Below are 15,643 nucleotides of genomic sequence, written 5' to 3' on the forward strand. Positions count from 1 at the left end.
TTCTCCCCCTCTCCCTTTGCGGAACCCTTTTTCACCAATGCACTCTGCACAAGTGCCTCTCTATCTGCCAATCAGGATCCTTACACAGAGTTTTGAAGACCCCACCCACACAGTCCGGTCATCCCGCCCTAGCAGAAACGTGTCTGCTGCAGGCACTGCCAATTATGCCCGCTAGATGTCACCCAGCCGAGTTTTGAACCGAGGACTTCAGAATCTCGGCGCTGGTGTGCTAGCGGAATATCCCCCCATCCTTGTATACTCTTGTTGGTGACCTTGTAGGACAGTGGAAGATTCCACCGTTAACAGAGATTTCTCAGCTAGAACATAAGAACTGGTAAATAAGCTAGAACTGGGTTTTGGACGTCATACAATGCAACTGATGCACTTCTTATCAAGTACACCATGTTCACATCCAGTAACAATCTACTGTAGCAGTATTCTTGGAATTTGAGTACGGGCAATCATGCCCTATGCATATCTACATTTTCTAAGTAGTAATTGATTATGTATTAATACTTCTAGTGTAAATTAACATTGTTCTCTCACAGGTTCTGTCCTATTCTAGCACAACAAAGCAAGTTCATAAATAAATGGTCTGGTGTGGAGGAACTCCGTCTGCCTACACAGAGCCCTGACCTAAAGCCTATTAAACCAATCAAAAATAATTGGAATGCTAAGTGTGTTGCAAATGCTCTATCAGCTGAATACACCCACAATCCAAAATATTATGGAAAGTTTTCCCAGAAGATTGGAGGCTCCTATATTTGCACAAGGGGGGTCAACTCCATAATAATCCCATGGTTTTAAACTGGGATGTCCAACAAGCTCATATGGTCAGGTGTTCATATACTTTTTTGTATACTTTCAGTCATATAGTGGAAATACTTATTTTGAGACCATGTGACCATGTGGTAAGAAGCTGACTCTGTCTGGTTCCTCTCAAGGTTGTCTGGTTCCTCTCTATGTTTCTACCTGTAATTTTAAGGGAGCTTTTCCTTGCCACTGTTGCCCTTGGCTTGCTCAACAGGGGTTTTTGGTCTGTTGGTCCTGGTTTCTGTTGCTTTGAGACAATGTCCATTGTAAAAAGCACTATATAATTAAATTTGACTTGACTTAACTGACTCTATATCAGCAGTTTTACTCTAACAACACTTAGCTATGAGTCTTCTGAATCATCACTGCATATGAAACATACAGTAAATTCCAACCATAGCTTGTGCAAATACAAACGACAGAGCTGGCACGAGTTACTAAAATGTATGTGAATGAAACTAGATGGGTCACATAAACTACGGGTTAATTCATTATAAAGTGTTTACATTTACACTGAATTTCTTTAAACACAACATAATATGTTTGTTATAATGTTAGCACACTGATTAGTTTGAATAAATACATTTAATTTTTGATTGAATCCTTTATGTGGATTTACAGACTAGGGATTTTTGTCTTATCTTTTTTTTCAGTCAGTCTTTGTGACTGAATGCTCTTACAGCTCTGAAAGTCTCTGACACAGTTTTAGGAGGCAGAGAGCCGGAGGCAGATTCAGTGACATGTATGTCATGACAGTTTTAGGACTTCGATGACTTCAATGACAGCCCCCCGACCCCCCCAGCCCCTCATCCCATTCAGTTTAATCAAAAATACAACCTCATCTGACAGGAAAGGCTTTTGATTATTTAGCTACTACATAAAATCCTAAATCAATTAAATTCTGTTTGCTATTACACACATTTATTAAAATCTATTTGCTGTTACATACAATCCTACCTGAATTAAATTCTATTTATATATTCATTAAGAAATACCATTATTGAGAGCATTTTATTTGTAGAAAATGACAATTGGTCACAATAACAAAAAAGTCACATACAGTGGTACCTTGAAACTCAGTGTTAATTGGTTCTGGGAGTATTGTTAAGTTTAAAAGGCATCGAGTTTCATGGTATTTTTTGGATGTGGGGGATGTAGGGGGAACCTGTTAATGCATTCCATGGAACCGTGGAACTGCATATGTTTTAGGCTAAAATAATGGGGTTGTTTTTGACACTTATACACTGAAAATAACACAAATATAATATAAAGACACTGAAATACAATTGAAAAACAGTTAAAAATCAATAAAAAATACAATAAAATTTGCACTTTACCTTTACTTCTTTATTGTTACTTTATGCTTCTTAATCAGAACCCTGAGCTATAACACAAGTTTAAAAATGAAACAGGAGAAAAATCATACATGTGGACGCTTTCAGAGTGAATTTGATGGTCATTCCACACAAATACATATTCGTTTTTGCACTTTGATGACGTCTTACTGCATCGCTCAAGTCGAGCACTGAACAAAGTGACTGTTCATTGTTAGTTTGAAATTGAAACTGAACATGTTGAGTTTAAGGGTACAAGTTTCATGACGAAGGGCATTGAATCCATATCCTTGATTTTCAATCACAGCTTTCATGAGTCTTGGCATGTTTTCCATCAGCCTTTTACATTGCTCTTGGGTGACCTCATGCCACTCCTGGCTTATGACTGTCCATTCCCCTCCTGCTTTACATTCCAGAGGTTTTCACTGGGGTACAGGTCTTGAGATTGGTCTGGCTATGTCAGGATCTTGATCTGGTAGCCATATATCCATGCCTTGATTGACCTGGCTGTGTTGCATGGAACATTTTCCCTGTTGAGAAAAGCATCCCTCAGTGATGAAGAACAGAACTTAGGGTAGCATGTTCTCTATCTAGAATAACCTTGTACCTTGTTTGATTCATGTATGCTGTACAAAGACAAATCTGCCTGATTCCAGCTCTGTTAAAGCACTCCCAGATGATCACCCATCCTGAGCTATATTTAACAGTGGAGTGCAAGACACTGTCTTGTAGGCCTCTTCAGGTCTCTGTCTAACCATTAAATGACCAAATGTTGGGCCAAGCTAAAAATGGAATCATCAGAGAAGATAAAATTTTATGATGAGTCCTTTATGATTTAATCTGTATTTGTATCTGTTTTTGGAAACCTCAGCATGGCTCTTCTTTGCTGCCCATTAATGAAGATCAATCCTTGCTGTACATTTTACCCCAGCTGGTGTTTGCCCTTTGTTGTTGGTTAATTGGTGTCATCATACAGTTGGTGAGTGATACTCAAATGTGTAGGCATTCAGTAAGTGTTCGGTAGGCATTCCCTCTGCCTTTCTGTAGCTTTGTTGTTCCCAGTGTCTTCTGGTTGACCTTGTTCTTTTGAACTGCTATCTTTGAAATATTAGGATTGATTGCAGCCTGATGCTCACTGTGCACATCTGGCAGTAAAGCCAGAATCAAATCCTTCTATACCTCACTCAGAATTCACTCTTTTGGAATGGTCAAAATCTATTTTTTTTATTACACTTACTTTTGAGGTGCTACTAGAACAGTTTTTTGGCCCTATTGGAAGAGAATACTGATGACCACAGCAGTGTTTTATACCTTTCCTCATTAAATACAATTTGGTTCAGGTGATTATTTAATCAGTAAAAGCTGAAGTAGGTCAGCCTGTGTTGAAATTCAAAATACACTAGAATAGAATGGCTGCCATTCATGTAGAAATGCGGATAAAAAATGGATGGGTATGCGTTCCTGCCTTGTGCTCGGTGTTTCCCGTTGGAAATACACCTGCTGCGACCCTGACAAGGATAAAACAGTTGATGAAAATGTATGTTGATGAAAATGTAGTCGGTAAATGTAAAGTATAATAGTTACAACCTAAACACACAAGCTTGGTTATTCATTATGAATTGGTGTAAACTAAGAACTGAGTCACTGTAGATCAGACCTGTACAAAGACAAGCCTGTGGGCCAAATACAGCCCTAAGAGAGATTTTATCTGGCCTATCTTAATCTTATACACCTCAATTATTCACCATTCTGCTACTGTAAACTAGCATGCTAGGAAATAACCCAGCTTATTCACTTTTATATTTATTTGTAAACATAATTTGAATTTACAATTTTTTTTTATGTTGAATAATAATGACTAAATATTTTTTTTAGCAAAGACTTACCCAACCTTAATTTTTTAGATTTTTTAATTGACAAACACCAGCCCTTTTTAAAATGGTTTGTACACACCATTGTAGCTAATGAAGCTAAGACCCTTCCGCTGACTAGGATTCATGGTATGTTGCACCATAACTGTATATGATATGTTGCAAAACACCTTGTTCCTGTGCCTATTTGAAGTGTGAAATATAAGCAAGCTGAAGGTAGATGATCAAGGATTCAGAATTAGCAGAAGAAACATCATTAACCTTCGAAATGCAGATGACAACACTCGAAGCAGACGAACAGGAAGACCTGAAGGTTCTTTTAAGGAATGTTAAAGAACAGAGCAATATGGGACTTCAGATCAACAAGCAGGCATAAAGACAAAAGTCATGGGTGAACAGTTTATGTCAACTAATTAGCAGAAAAGGATCCAACAACCAAGAAATATAACACATACTGGCACTTGGCAGAACAATAATGAAGGAACTGGAAAATGGTAAGATTTGTCTCTCCAAATAAAGATCAGAAATGTCCAGACTATGGTCTTCTTATCTTCTTCAAATGGATGTGAAAGCTGGACAATAAAAAAGTGGAACAGGAAGAATATCAATGCCTTTTTGAGTTTTAATTGTACCTTGGATCGCAAAGAAGACAAATGAATTCTTGAACCTAATCTTTAACTGGAATCTCAGATAACCAAACTGAAGCTCGCTTATTTTGATCACATGAAAAAAAACAATTTATAAGAAAATACATTTATGCTCAAAGTAATTGAAGGTAATTGAGGAAGAGGACAGCCAGCAACAATATGGATGTATACAATTGGAGGGACAATGAACGTGCCATTAAAAGCCTGAAGACTCAAACATAAGACAGAATGTTCTGGAGAAACACTATCCATATGGTCACCAAGAGTCAAAATCAACTTGGTGGCACTAATGTGTCCCTGAAAATCTTTATTCATTCAAAAATTGCATTTTACTAATTTAAAGTAAAGCTTCATAGTAGACATAGTAGAAATTCAATACAAATATTGGAATTACTGTTAGCTAATTAAATTAGCCAGAAATAAACTTGTCTGTGTTTTCACTGGCTTGTCTCTGCCAGTAACCTCAAGGCACAGTGTATACAATACTGTACTGTACTCTACTATACAATACTGTTCTCAACATGTAACTTATTTCTCAATACAGCTTGGCAAAGTCCATGGTATATAAAGTCTTAAACTCCAGTGTGGTGAAGGAACAAAAACAAACAATCCGTCATTACACCTATGACCCCCCAGTGTGTAAAAAAACATGAATATTTATCAAGAGAAAATAGTACACATCTGTTCAAGCTTTTAGTTCTCTGTTGAGAAATTTATTTGAAATACACTTCTTTTACATTACAAAAATCTAATATAACCCAAGGGTTTTGGCTATCAGTTCCATTACTTCTGGAGTGTGTGTGTGTGTGTGTGTGTGTGTGTGTGTGTGAGTATAGAGGAGTGTAAACAGTAAAAGGAAAAGATTTTACCATAACACCTTTACTCCACCAGGCTTCCATAGGGAAGCAGCTCTCAGCACCACCTGCTTAGCAGGGAAAGGAAAAAGTACTTCAGTATAAGACTTCATTCATGAAGTTTCATGTAGAAGAAGTCAGACAGAGCGAGAGACTTCAGAGTTCAGCAGGGTAAAAAGTTTTAGTCCACTGAAGAGAAAGAAAGAGCACCATATTCCTTAGCTTTATGAAACTCCAGCTGTGGCTGTGAGATCATCTTAAATCTTCATCGGTAATGGGTCAATGGCTTTACAGATCACCTGACCTGGTTACAAATCTGTCCAATTCCTCTTGTAGAAGGCAGAAACCTGGAAACCTGCAAAACATTAATAAATGATTAAGTACAAATACTGCAATGTAATCACTTTGTAATAAACAAATAACCAGGTGCCACAAAGGTTTGTTGAGTGTATAGCAGGTATTAAATGTAGAATTTGTCTAATCTAGATTAAAAACATATTTATTTACTCTGGCTTTTGATTAGACTTTCCAAACTAGGGGTGTGTGGCTCAGGTCCTGGGGGTCGGGGGTCTGGGTAGTCTGGTGCTCTCATGTTTGTCAGATTTGCTGGCGCTGCATGTTGGCTTCTGGCTGCGCCTGATTTCTGACCTCTAGGACCGGAGCTGCCCACCCCGACTGTAGACAAAGTCACAGAGCTTGGGGGTTCTAGGTCATAGAAACTTGTCTCTCTTGTCCAATCACTCAGGTTTGATGACGGTGGGGAGGTGGGTGCCGATGTCCTGTGAAAGCCTTCATGACTTTGTTTCCTGCTCGCTCTCCCTTTTAGTTATGCTGCAATAAATAGGGGTGCCGGAGTCCAATGCTACTCTCTGTAAAACTGACATTTTACTCGTAACGATTTCATTTTTTTAACTACATTTTCTGTTGTTTTAACCCGAGGTGGTTCTGACGGAAACCTGTTTACCCACCCTTGCAAGTCGAGACTGCCGTGCCAACAATGCTGCTCCTGCTAGTTGTGATGGGAGCATGGCATGTTTGCACCAAAAATGTCAAGAACCACAATGGACTTCATCACAGACTGGACTAAATAATGAACTCCAATTGTTTACATTATTATTTTTTGCTAGTTATAACTTTTAGTTCAATATCCTTTTGTGTGTGTGTATGATTTGTGTAAATCCTATTTATTCAAATTGTTCTCCAAGCCACCCAAGGAGGATGGGTCCCTGCTGAGTCTGGTTCCTCTCAAGGTTTTTTTTTCTCATGGTTTTTCATTGCCACTGTCACCCTCGGCTTACTCAGCAGGGGTTTTTGGGCTGTTGGTCCTGGATTCTGTAAAGTTGCTTTAAGGCAAGGTCCATTGTAAAAAGTGCCATACAAATGAATTTGACTTGACTTGATATTTATAAAATATAATCAAGTCAGTTGGCCAAAACATTAAAAGTCATTTTTCTACTTTTGTCAGTTGAATAAAGGTTCATAAGAAGTTGTTGCTAAGCTTCTTAAAAAATATACATTTCTAATTACTGCTTTTTGGCTAATTAGGGACAAATTCCCATATACTAAATTCACAGGAAAATGTGCTTAATTTTATGGACCTCATTTTTCAAAAATCGCAGATTTCACAGACTTTTAAAGAAAAATGCCATATTTATGGCAGTCATTAAATAACATACATAAATTGAATGATGTCTGTGTTTTAACAACCCCAGCGGTGGTAAAACGGACAAAGTCCTAAATAGACAGTAAAATAAGCCATAGTATAAAATGTTGGACTATAGACCTCCAAGTGTTAGACCACAAAAAGCTATTAGATTTCAGCCTGGCAAATTAGAGACTCAGAAACATCTTGTAGTCTGGGGTTACCAAACTACTGACCGTAATTTCTTGGGACTACAAGCTGTCCAGGCTTCCTTTAAAATAAAAGTTTTTAAGATACAGAAGTTGACATTTGACAATGTAATTGGAGAGTAGTTATTACAGAACTGTGATACTGTCAACTGCCATTTCATAAAAATATAGTTCAGTAAAGATTGTTGCACTGTATGAGTGTTTATAGTGTAGAATATCAGTACTCACCCTCTCTGAATTCCTGGAAGAATTATGACCAAAGAATAAAGGCTAAAGAAAAGAACAAAAATAAAAATAAAAACTGAACATAGAAATCAAAAAAATGAAAAGACAAAGGAGAGAAGAGAAAGAGATAGTAAAGTCATTCAGGACAACTTATGAAGATGGATTAAAGTGCTATTGTAAAGTCAGTCACACATGAGGACTTCCAATTTAAACAGTCCTTGTAGATCAGGAGATATGTGTAGCACCCTCACACACAGCCCATACCTTCTCTTCTAATTCCTTTATCTGTCGTTTCTGTGCCTCAATCCATTCTTCCAGCTCTTTTATTCTCTGTGCAGGAATTGAAGATACAGGTGAGGTAATTAAACAGGCTGTGGTTGAATAAACATTAATTACACTCAATATACTTTTTACTTCAATATGCTTTTGAAGATAACAAAACAGAGTAAACAATCATATTTGCATTTTATTTTTACAGCTAGTGTTAAACCATTAAATAGGTACACTATATGGCAAGAGTTTGTGGACAGTCTTTCTTATTAGGTGTTTTAGCCACAACTATTGTTAAACGTGAATAAATGCAATGCAATCAGGAATCACATCTGATTTGTTAATTCTATAAAATCTTTATTTAACTGACCAAAGTACAAAGAAAAGATGATCAATGTTCTTACTGCCCAACTTCACTGTATTTTGTAAATAGAAATAAATGTAGAATTTGCCTGCAATACACTCAGAAAAGTTGGGACAAAGGCGTGTTTACTCTTGTGTTCCACCTTTATATTAATAAGACTTTAATAAATTGAGAACTAAGGACAGTAATTGTTGCAGTTTTTTGAAATGTTTTTTTTTGTCCATTCTTGCTTGATACAAGACTTTGGCTGCTTAACAGTCGGTGGTTGCTGTTGTCTTGTTCTTCTATTCATGATACACCATACGTTTTCAATAGAAAATAGGCAGGCAGGCCAGCCATGCATCTGCACTCTGTGTCTACAAAGCCACACTGTGTAGCTCATAACATTGAAGCAAAAGATTGAGAAGAACCGTTGTGATTTCAGCAGGGTCCATAAAGGCATACTTTAAAGCAGGGGTGCACAACATACGGCCCGCAGGCCAGACCCGGCCCGGCAAAACTCTCAATCCGGCCCGCCAAATGAAGTGCTAATGCATTTTTAAATAAATGATGCTGTATTTAAACTTTAAATTCACCGAGTAATTACATGAAATTGCGACTGAAATTACGACTGCTAAATTAAGTAAATACAAGTTACTTCAGCGGTACCATGTCTTTGTCCAAACCAAGTACGAGTGAAAAAAGAAAAGTGGATCTCGAGCATAAGAAATTTAACCCTGAATGGACATTCAAGTATTTTTTTATGAAACGGGCCATGGTGTTTTCTCATGTCTGGTGTGCTTGGAAGGCATGGCAGTGGCAAAGGAATATAAGGCATTACGAAACAAAACACCCAAAACTCGGCGATCTCCGAGGTGAGGACATAAAGCAAAAGATTGAAGCACTAAAAGACTTGCGACCACCACAATAATCAGTTGGTGTCAGAAAGACGCTGCAATATCTCCCATTGACCAAGTCATTTCTTGTAAGTACCTGATTTTATGTAACTGTATTACAAATTCATGTGGACAGGTCTGTAAAAATAAAAATTTGTGGCCCTCTGGTTTAAGTGTTTACGTGAAATCGGCCCTTGGTAAAAAGAAGTTGTGCACCCCTGCTTTAAAGAGTTTGGTTAAGAGGAACTCACGTGGCCTTGACATGAACCCTACTGAACCCCTTCAGGATTAAATAGAATGTTAATATTGATGTCAAATTGATCAGATAGAGCACATTTAAAATTAACAACTGTTGACAAAGAATTTTATTCTCACCAACAAACCACCACGCAAAGGTAGGCAGGTCCACCCAGGTCGTACTTAATCAGCTTCTCAGTAACAAAATGAATATTGAGAAGTGTTTGGCAATCATAAACCAGTAGATAGTCAAATAACAAAAATAATAAAAACACCAACAGTGCTGTCCAGGAGGGGTTAACTTTACAGTAATGCCAGTTGTTTTGGAATGTATCCTTATTCAACAGGCTTATTCAACATGCACCAAACACAGAACCAGAAACACGGACAGCTCCCAAAACAAAACTCGCAAACCGAAATGTCACCATTGTGGCCAGAAATTTTTTGGAGGGTTGGAGAACTACAGTGACAGGCAGCAAAGAGAAATAAGGAGGATGTGTGGCAATGCTATGTGCTGTGCTGTGTTCATATTAATAAAAAGCCATGTGACCATTGTTTATGAGGTTACAGATGTTCAGCTCATTATCTTTTTATGTTTTATAAATGATACTCAAATTTTTGTTACTACTAAAGAAAAAGAATAAAAGTCTTTACTCCACCACTTACTCCAAGTCTTATTGTTAAGACTTTAAACAGTAAACCAGTCACTGCTGCAGCAGCAAGAAGATGTCTCCTCAAATGCCCTGACGCGTTCAGTTGCCAGCTGCATTTTTTCTATCTGCCAAAGCCGTATCGTGTTGGAGAGTCAAGCTATGCTCTTTGTGAATTATCCTCCACTAGTGTGAGCGCCTTGACCAGCCAGCAGAGGTCGAATTTTGCAGCAGCAATGATAAAATGCAGTCAACCTCCCTTCCTCATGCACAACAGTTGTGCCTGTTGGGCAGATAAGATTCAAACTTGAGCGCTTAAGATCTCCACATTGTTGGGCTAGCACATTAGACTGCTCTGCCACCCTAGCACCCTTAGAGTGTTTACAGATCACCTAAAAATCATTTGCAACTAAGACAGGGGACAAATTCTTTATTAAGATGAGTGTTTGTTCTGCATCTCTCTCTGGAATTACCTGTTGAGCGTGTTGTAGGAGCTCCATCCTTTCTCTGAGTATCTGAGAATCTTTTTCTCGTAACTCACTCAGCACCTGCCTCTTCCACTGATCGACAGCTCTCCTTAACGAATCCCGGTCCTCCTCCGACAGCAGCTTGGACACTTTAGCTCCCGCCTCTTCCTGCTGCAAGGCATCAAACAGCATGGCCTCCAGCTCCAGGATTCGCTAGGAGAGCGAACACAGAGTAAAGACAAGAGAGAGAGAGAGAGAGAGAGAGAGAGAGAGAGAGAGAGAGAGAGAGAGAGGAGACAAAAACACAGAGAGGAGGTGAATAGGACGTGCATAGAAAGAAAATGTGATAGGTGACACAGTAATACAAGAAAAGCAATCAAAAAAGCTTTTAAAAAAGAAGAAGAGGAAGAAGGAAACAGGAGCATACATAAATGTAAGCAAAGGCAGTAAATGGGGTAGGGTGTGGACCAGTAGTGGCTAATTTAGACCAGCAGAGGGCGCACAAAGATACAACTGTAAAAAATGTACTAAATTGACAAGAAGTGCCTCTACCTAACACAAGAGGTTATTTATCATAATGTAAACATGACTGGTGTGTAACATGCTTACCTTATTAGCCTGATCCATGGACTGTTTCCTGTAGTCCAGCTCTTCATCTAAATAGCCTTTTTGTTTACTGAAGAGCTCCTTTAATGGAAAAAAAATGACCATCAGCAACAGCTACCCATTTAATATCAAAACTTCTAGTGACTGTACCTAAGGTTTAAACCCACAAAGAAGTTAATGCACTGGATCTTTCATTGTGGTCATTTCACATTCCCCAAGGTCCTTATGTGTGCCGTAATTAATCAGAATACATTTTCTACCTTCTATCATATAAAGAAGCCTGCATTACTACATCGATAGCTTACAACTCTGATGATACTTTTCATTTGTCAACATAAAAAAAAAAAAAAAAAAAAGTTAACCACATGTGAGGACAACAGAAAAGGACTGATAATGAGCTCAGTTAAAAAAATTCCAAGTGTCTGTTGGGAATTTACCATAAATGAAATTACTTATTTTATTCATTTATTTGGACTAAACTTGGTTGCAGAAAAAAAAACTTGGTTAAACTGGTTGCAGAAAAAAATGGTTGCAGTGTATCTGGAGTCACAGTGTCACAGTGAAACACTGAGTGCAAGGCAGTACCACCTCATACATTCACACATTTGCAAACTCATGCAATTTAGAGCAGACAATCCACATACTGTTAAGTTTGGGGAGAAAGAGGAAAGCTAAATACACCCCTAACAGACATGGGACGAATATGCAAAACCCCTCACAGACTTTTGGACCACATTTTTGTGTGTCTGTAATGAGTGTATTATTAGGATTTCCACACAGTCTATAATTCAACATCTTACCTATTCCGATAATCCATCCTAAATTACATCAGGATTCAATATGAATTGATAGGAATCACTTAAAACCTCCACAATGTGGTTTCTGCAAACTGGCAAACTTCTACCCATCCCAGCTCAGACACAACTGAGTCTTTCATCAATGCTTCTTCGTATACCAAATCATGACAGTTAATTAACATGTAATTTGCCTCTGCCCTATTTTGGGGATTTGTTAAGTTAAAACATTATATCTACTTTGTGCTTTTTTTATTTTTAGAATTCAGTAAATTGTATTGACTACAGATTATAGTCTGATTATATTACAAACCCTATCATTGATCATGTAGATTTCAGTACCAGGAAAGCTTTGGGTTTATTTTAATCAAAGATTTGAGATTTTAAAAAGATTACTATACTAGGTGATTTTAACAGCGGTTGAGTTCTTCCTCTGATTTTTTAGAAGAAGAAAAAGTCTGTGGCAATATAAATGTTAAACAGTTTGATGAAAAGGCCCTCATATATGATCTTTCAACTGGTGATATACTACAAACATTCCAGATGTTCATTTAGCTCTTGATCATATTTGATCAAAAGTGCTGATTAACACTTTTTTTTTTTAATATAAAATGCAAGCCCCTGGTTGTCAGCAGAAATGTCATTTTTTAAAGACAGTTTGGACTTTGGCTGAATAGTCCAGAGAGCCTGGTCACTGGCTTGCTTTTGGGCAGATTGTAAATAAATGTCTGAAGCCCTGTGATGGATTGGCACCCTGTTCAGTGTTTTTCTGCCTTGTGCCCAGTGATTTCAAGTGGAATCAGACCTGTCATAACCCTGACCAGTATACAGCAATTGACAAAAATAAAGAAAAAGTCACAGAGTATAAGTATCTTTGATTTTTATTAATTAGAAGATAACTTTTAATTATCACATGGCTAAACTTAAAGATTTTGTATATGTTATAGGAAAAAAACATGTTTCCTCAGCATTGTAGAAGGATGTTTATTGAGGAAACTTTCCTCTCAGTTCTGGATTATGCTGACATTTAATAAATCCACACTTCAGCTGTGACTCCTGGGCCCTTGGACTCTGTTTATCACTCTGTATAAGATTTATTACAGGTGATAGATACAGTGTATCACAAAAGTGAGTACACCCCTCACATTTCTGCAGATATTTAAGTATATCTTTTCATGGGACAACACTGACAAAATGACACTTTGACACAATGAAAAGTAGTCTGTGTGCAGCTTATATAACAGTGTAAATTTATTCTTCCCTCAAAATAACTCAATATACAGCCATTAATGTCTAAACCACCGGCAACAAAAGTGAGTACACCCCTTAGTGAAAGTTCCTGAAGTGTCAATATTTTGTGTGGCCACCATTATTTCCCAGAACTGCCTTAACTCTCCTGGGCATGGAGTTTACCAGAGCTTCACAGGTTGCCACTGGAATGCTTTTCCACTCCTCCATGACGACATCACGGAGCTGGCGGATATTCGAGACTTTGCGCTCCTCCACCTTCCGCTTGAGGATGCCCCAAAGATGTTCTATTGGGTTTAGGTCTGGAGACATGCTTGGCCAGTACATCACCTTTACCCTCAGCCTCTTCAATAAAGCAGTGGTCGTCTTAGAGGTGTGTTTGGGGTCATTATCATGCTGGAACACTGCCCTGCGACCCAGTTTCCGGAGGGAGGGGATCATGCTCTGCTTCAGTATTTCACAGTACATATTGGAGTTCATGTGTCCCTCAATGAAATGTAACTCCCCAACACCTGCTGCACCCATGCAGCCCCAGACCATGGCATTCCCACCACCATGCTTGACTGTAGGCATGACGCACTTATCTTTGTACTCCTCACCTGATTGCCGCCACACATGCTTGAGACCATCTGAACTAAACAAATTAATCTTGGTCTCATCAGACCATAGGACATGGTTCCAGTAATCCATGTCCTTTGTTGACATGTCTTCAGCAAACTGTTTGCGGGCTTTCTTGTGTAGAGACTTCAGAAGAGGCTTCCTTCTGGGGTGACAGCCCTGCAGACCAATTTGATGTAGTGTGCGGCGTATGGTCTGAGCACTGACAGGCTGACCCCCCACCTTTTCAATCTCTGCAGCAATGCTGACAGCACTCCTGCGCCTATCTTTCAAAGACAGCAGTTGGATGTGACGCTGAGCACGTGCACTCAGCTTCTTTGGACGACCAACGCGAGGTCTGTTCTGAGTGGACCCTGCTCTTTTAAAACGCTGGATGATCTTGGCCACTGTGCTGCAGCTCAGTTTCAGGGTGTTGGCAATCTTCTTGTAGCCTTTGCCATCTTCATGTAGCGCAACAATTCGTCTTTTAAGATCCTTAGAGAGTTCTTTGCCATGAGGTGCCATGTTGGAACTTTCAGTGACCAGTATGAGAGAGTGTGAGAGCTGTACTACTAAATTAAACACACCTGCTCCCTATGCACACCTGAGACCTAGTAACGCTAACAAATCACATGACATTTTGGAGGGAAAATGACAAGCAGTGCTCAATTTGGACATTTAGGGGTGTAGTCTCTTAGGGGTGTACTCACTTTTGTTGCCGGTGGTTTAGACATTAATGGCTGTATATTGAGTTCTTTTGAGGGAAGAATAAATTTACACTGTTATATAAGCTGCACACAGACTACTTTTCATTGTGTCAAAGTGTCATTTTGTCAGTGTTGTCCCATGAAAAGATATACTTAAATATCTGCAGAAATGTGAGGGGTGTACTCACTTTTGTGATACACTGTATATTGCTTAGCATTGGGAGCTGTATACTAAGCTTGTGTGGCCCTCTCTCTCTCTCTCACTGCAAGGTGGAAGAGACACTAGATTTAAGTTATTTATGACGATAGTACTGCTTTTACTACCTTACATTACTTCATTGTTGTCTTTTAATGTAAAACCTTACAGAACACGTTTGAATGTCTGGGTTGTGATGAAGGTGCTGGCTGTTTTTACTCACTAACCTCCTGTAACCTGGACTAGCAAGCATTTTTATCCTCAGGGTAATGAAATAAAATAAACCTGGTGATTGTCAAAAAGTATTTACTATATTTTTATTTGTAATTTGAATTGTTTATTTACCTTTTCACTCTCAATGTCCAACATTTTCTGTTGTAAAGCTTTTTTGGTAACTTCAATTTGCTCCAGCCACTAGTAAAAAGTAGAAAATGTATGCATTAACATAACATTAATATAATTAAGTAAAGGCTAATAAATAAACTGAACACACACACACACACACACACACACACACACACACACACACAAACACACACACACACACACACACACACACTACCTTTTCTGCTAATGTTAATACTGTCCTCGCATGGATGATTGCCACTTGCTCCTCATTGCTCAGGTTCTGCATGATAGTAAATTAAATGTAAAGAATCAATAAAAGCACTGAAACATATTCGTACAACAAGCACCTGGGTTATGCCTCTATGTACACACACGTTTATATATGAAATGAACATACACTTACGGCGTTATCCCCCAGAATGTCTAGTTTCTTCATCAAATCTGTGATGATGATATCCTGATACATGGGGGAGGGGAAGAGGTGAAAGGGGAATTACTATACAGAATAGAAGTAGATGTGTAGCAGGTAGTGAAACAGTAAGTTTGGGATACTTTACTTACAAAATCTAAAACACACTTTAAAGAAGTATTTTACTGATTCTTATATTAGGGGACTAAACATGTCCTAAATTAAAAAGTCTTAAAAATGCTAAAAATGTTACAAATTACTAATAATACATACTATAAGA

At 38.3% G+C, this 15,643-nt stretch overlaps 1 protein-coding gene across 1 annotated transcript in view; it reads right to left on the reverse strand.

Annotated features, from left to right (window-relative positions):
* Positions 1-5,784: 5,784 nt before the first annotated feature.
* jakmip3 (Janus kinase and microtubule interacting protein 3) overlaps positions 5,785-15,643 on the reverse strand; it is an 85,289-nt gene continuing 75,430 nt past the window's right edge. Inside the window, exons 17-24 of the mRNA XM_063003647.1 lie at positions 15,358-15,411; positions 15,169-15,234; positions 14,952-15,020; positions 11,068-11,145; positions 10,465-10,671; positions 7,860-7,925; positions 7,599-7,671; positions 5,785-5,874 (exon numbers count right to left, since the gene is read on the reverse strand). Coding sequence (XP_062859717.1) covers positions 7,621-7,671; positions 7,860-7,925; positions 10,465-10,671; positions 11,068-11,145; positions 14,952-15,020; positions 15,169-15,234; positions 15,358-15,411 — 591 coding nt within the window. The 3' untranslated portion in view covers positions 5,785-5,874; positions 7,599-7,620. The remainder of the gene's footprint in view (positions 5,875-7,598; positions 7,672-7,859; positions 7,926-10,464; positions 10,672-11,067; positions 11,146-14,951; positions 15,021-15,168; positions 15,235-15,357; positions 15,412-15,643) is intronic.

This window comes from Trichomycterus rosablanca, chromosome 10, assembly GCF_030014385.1.
Source record: "Trichomycterus rosablanca isolate fTriRos1 chromosome 10, fTriRos1.hap1, whole genome shotgun sequence".
NCBI lineage: Eukaryota > Metazoa > Chordata > Actinopteri > Siluriformes > Trichomycteridae > Trichomycterus > Trichomycterus rosablanca.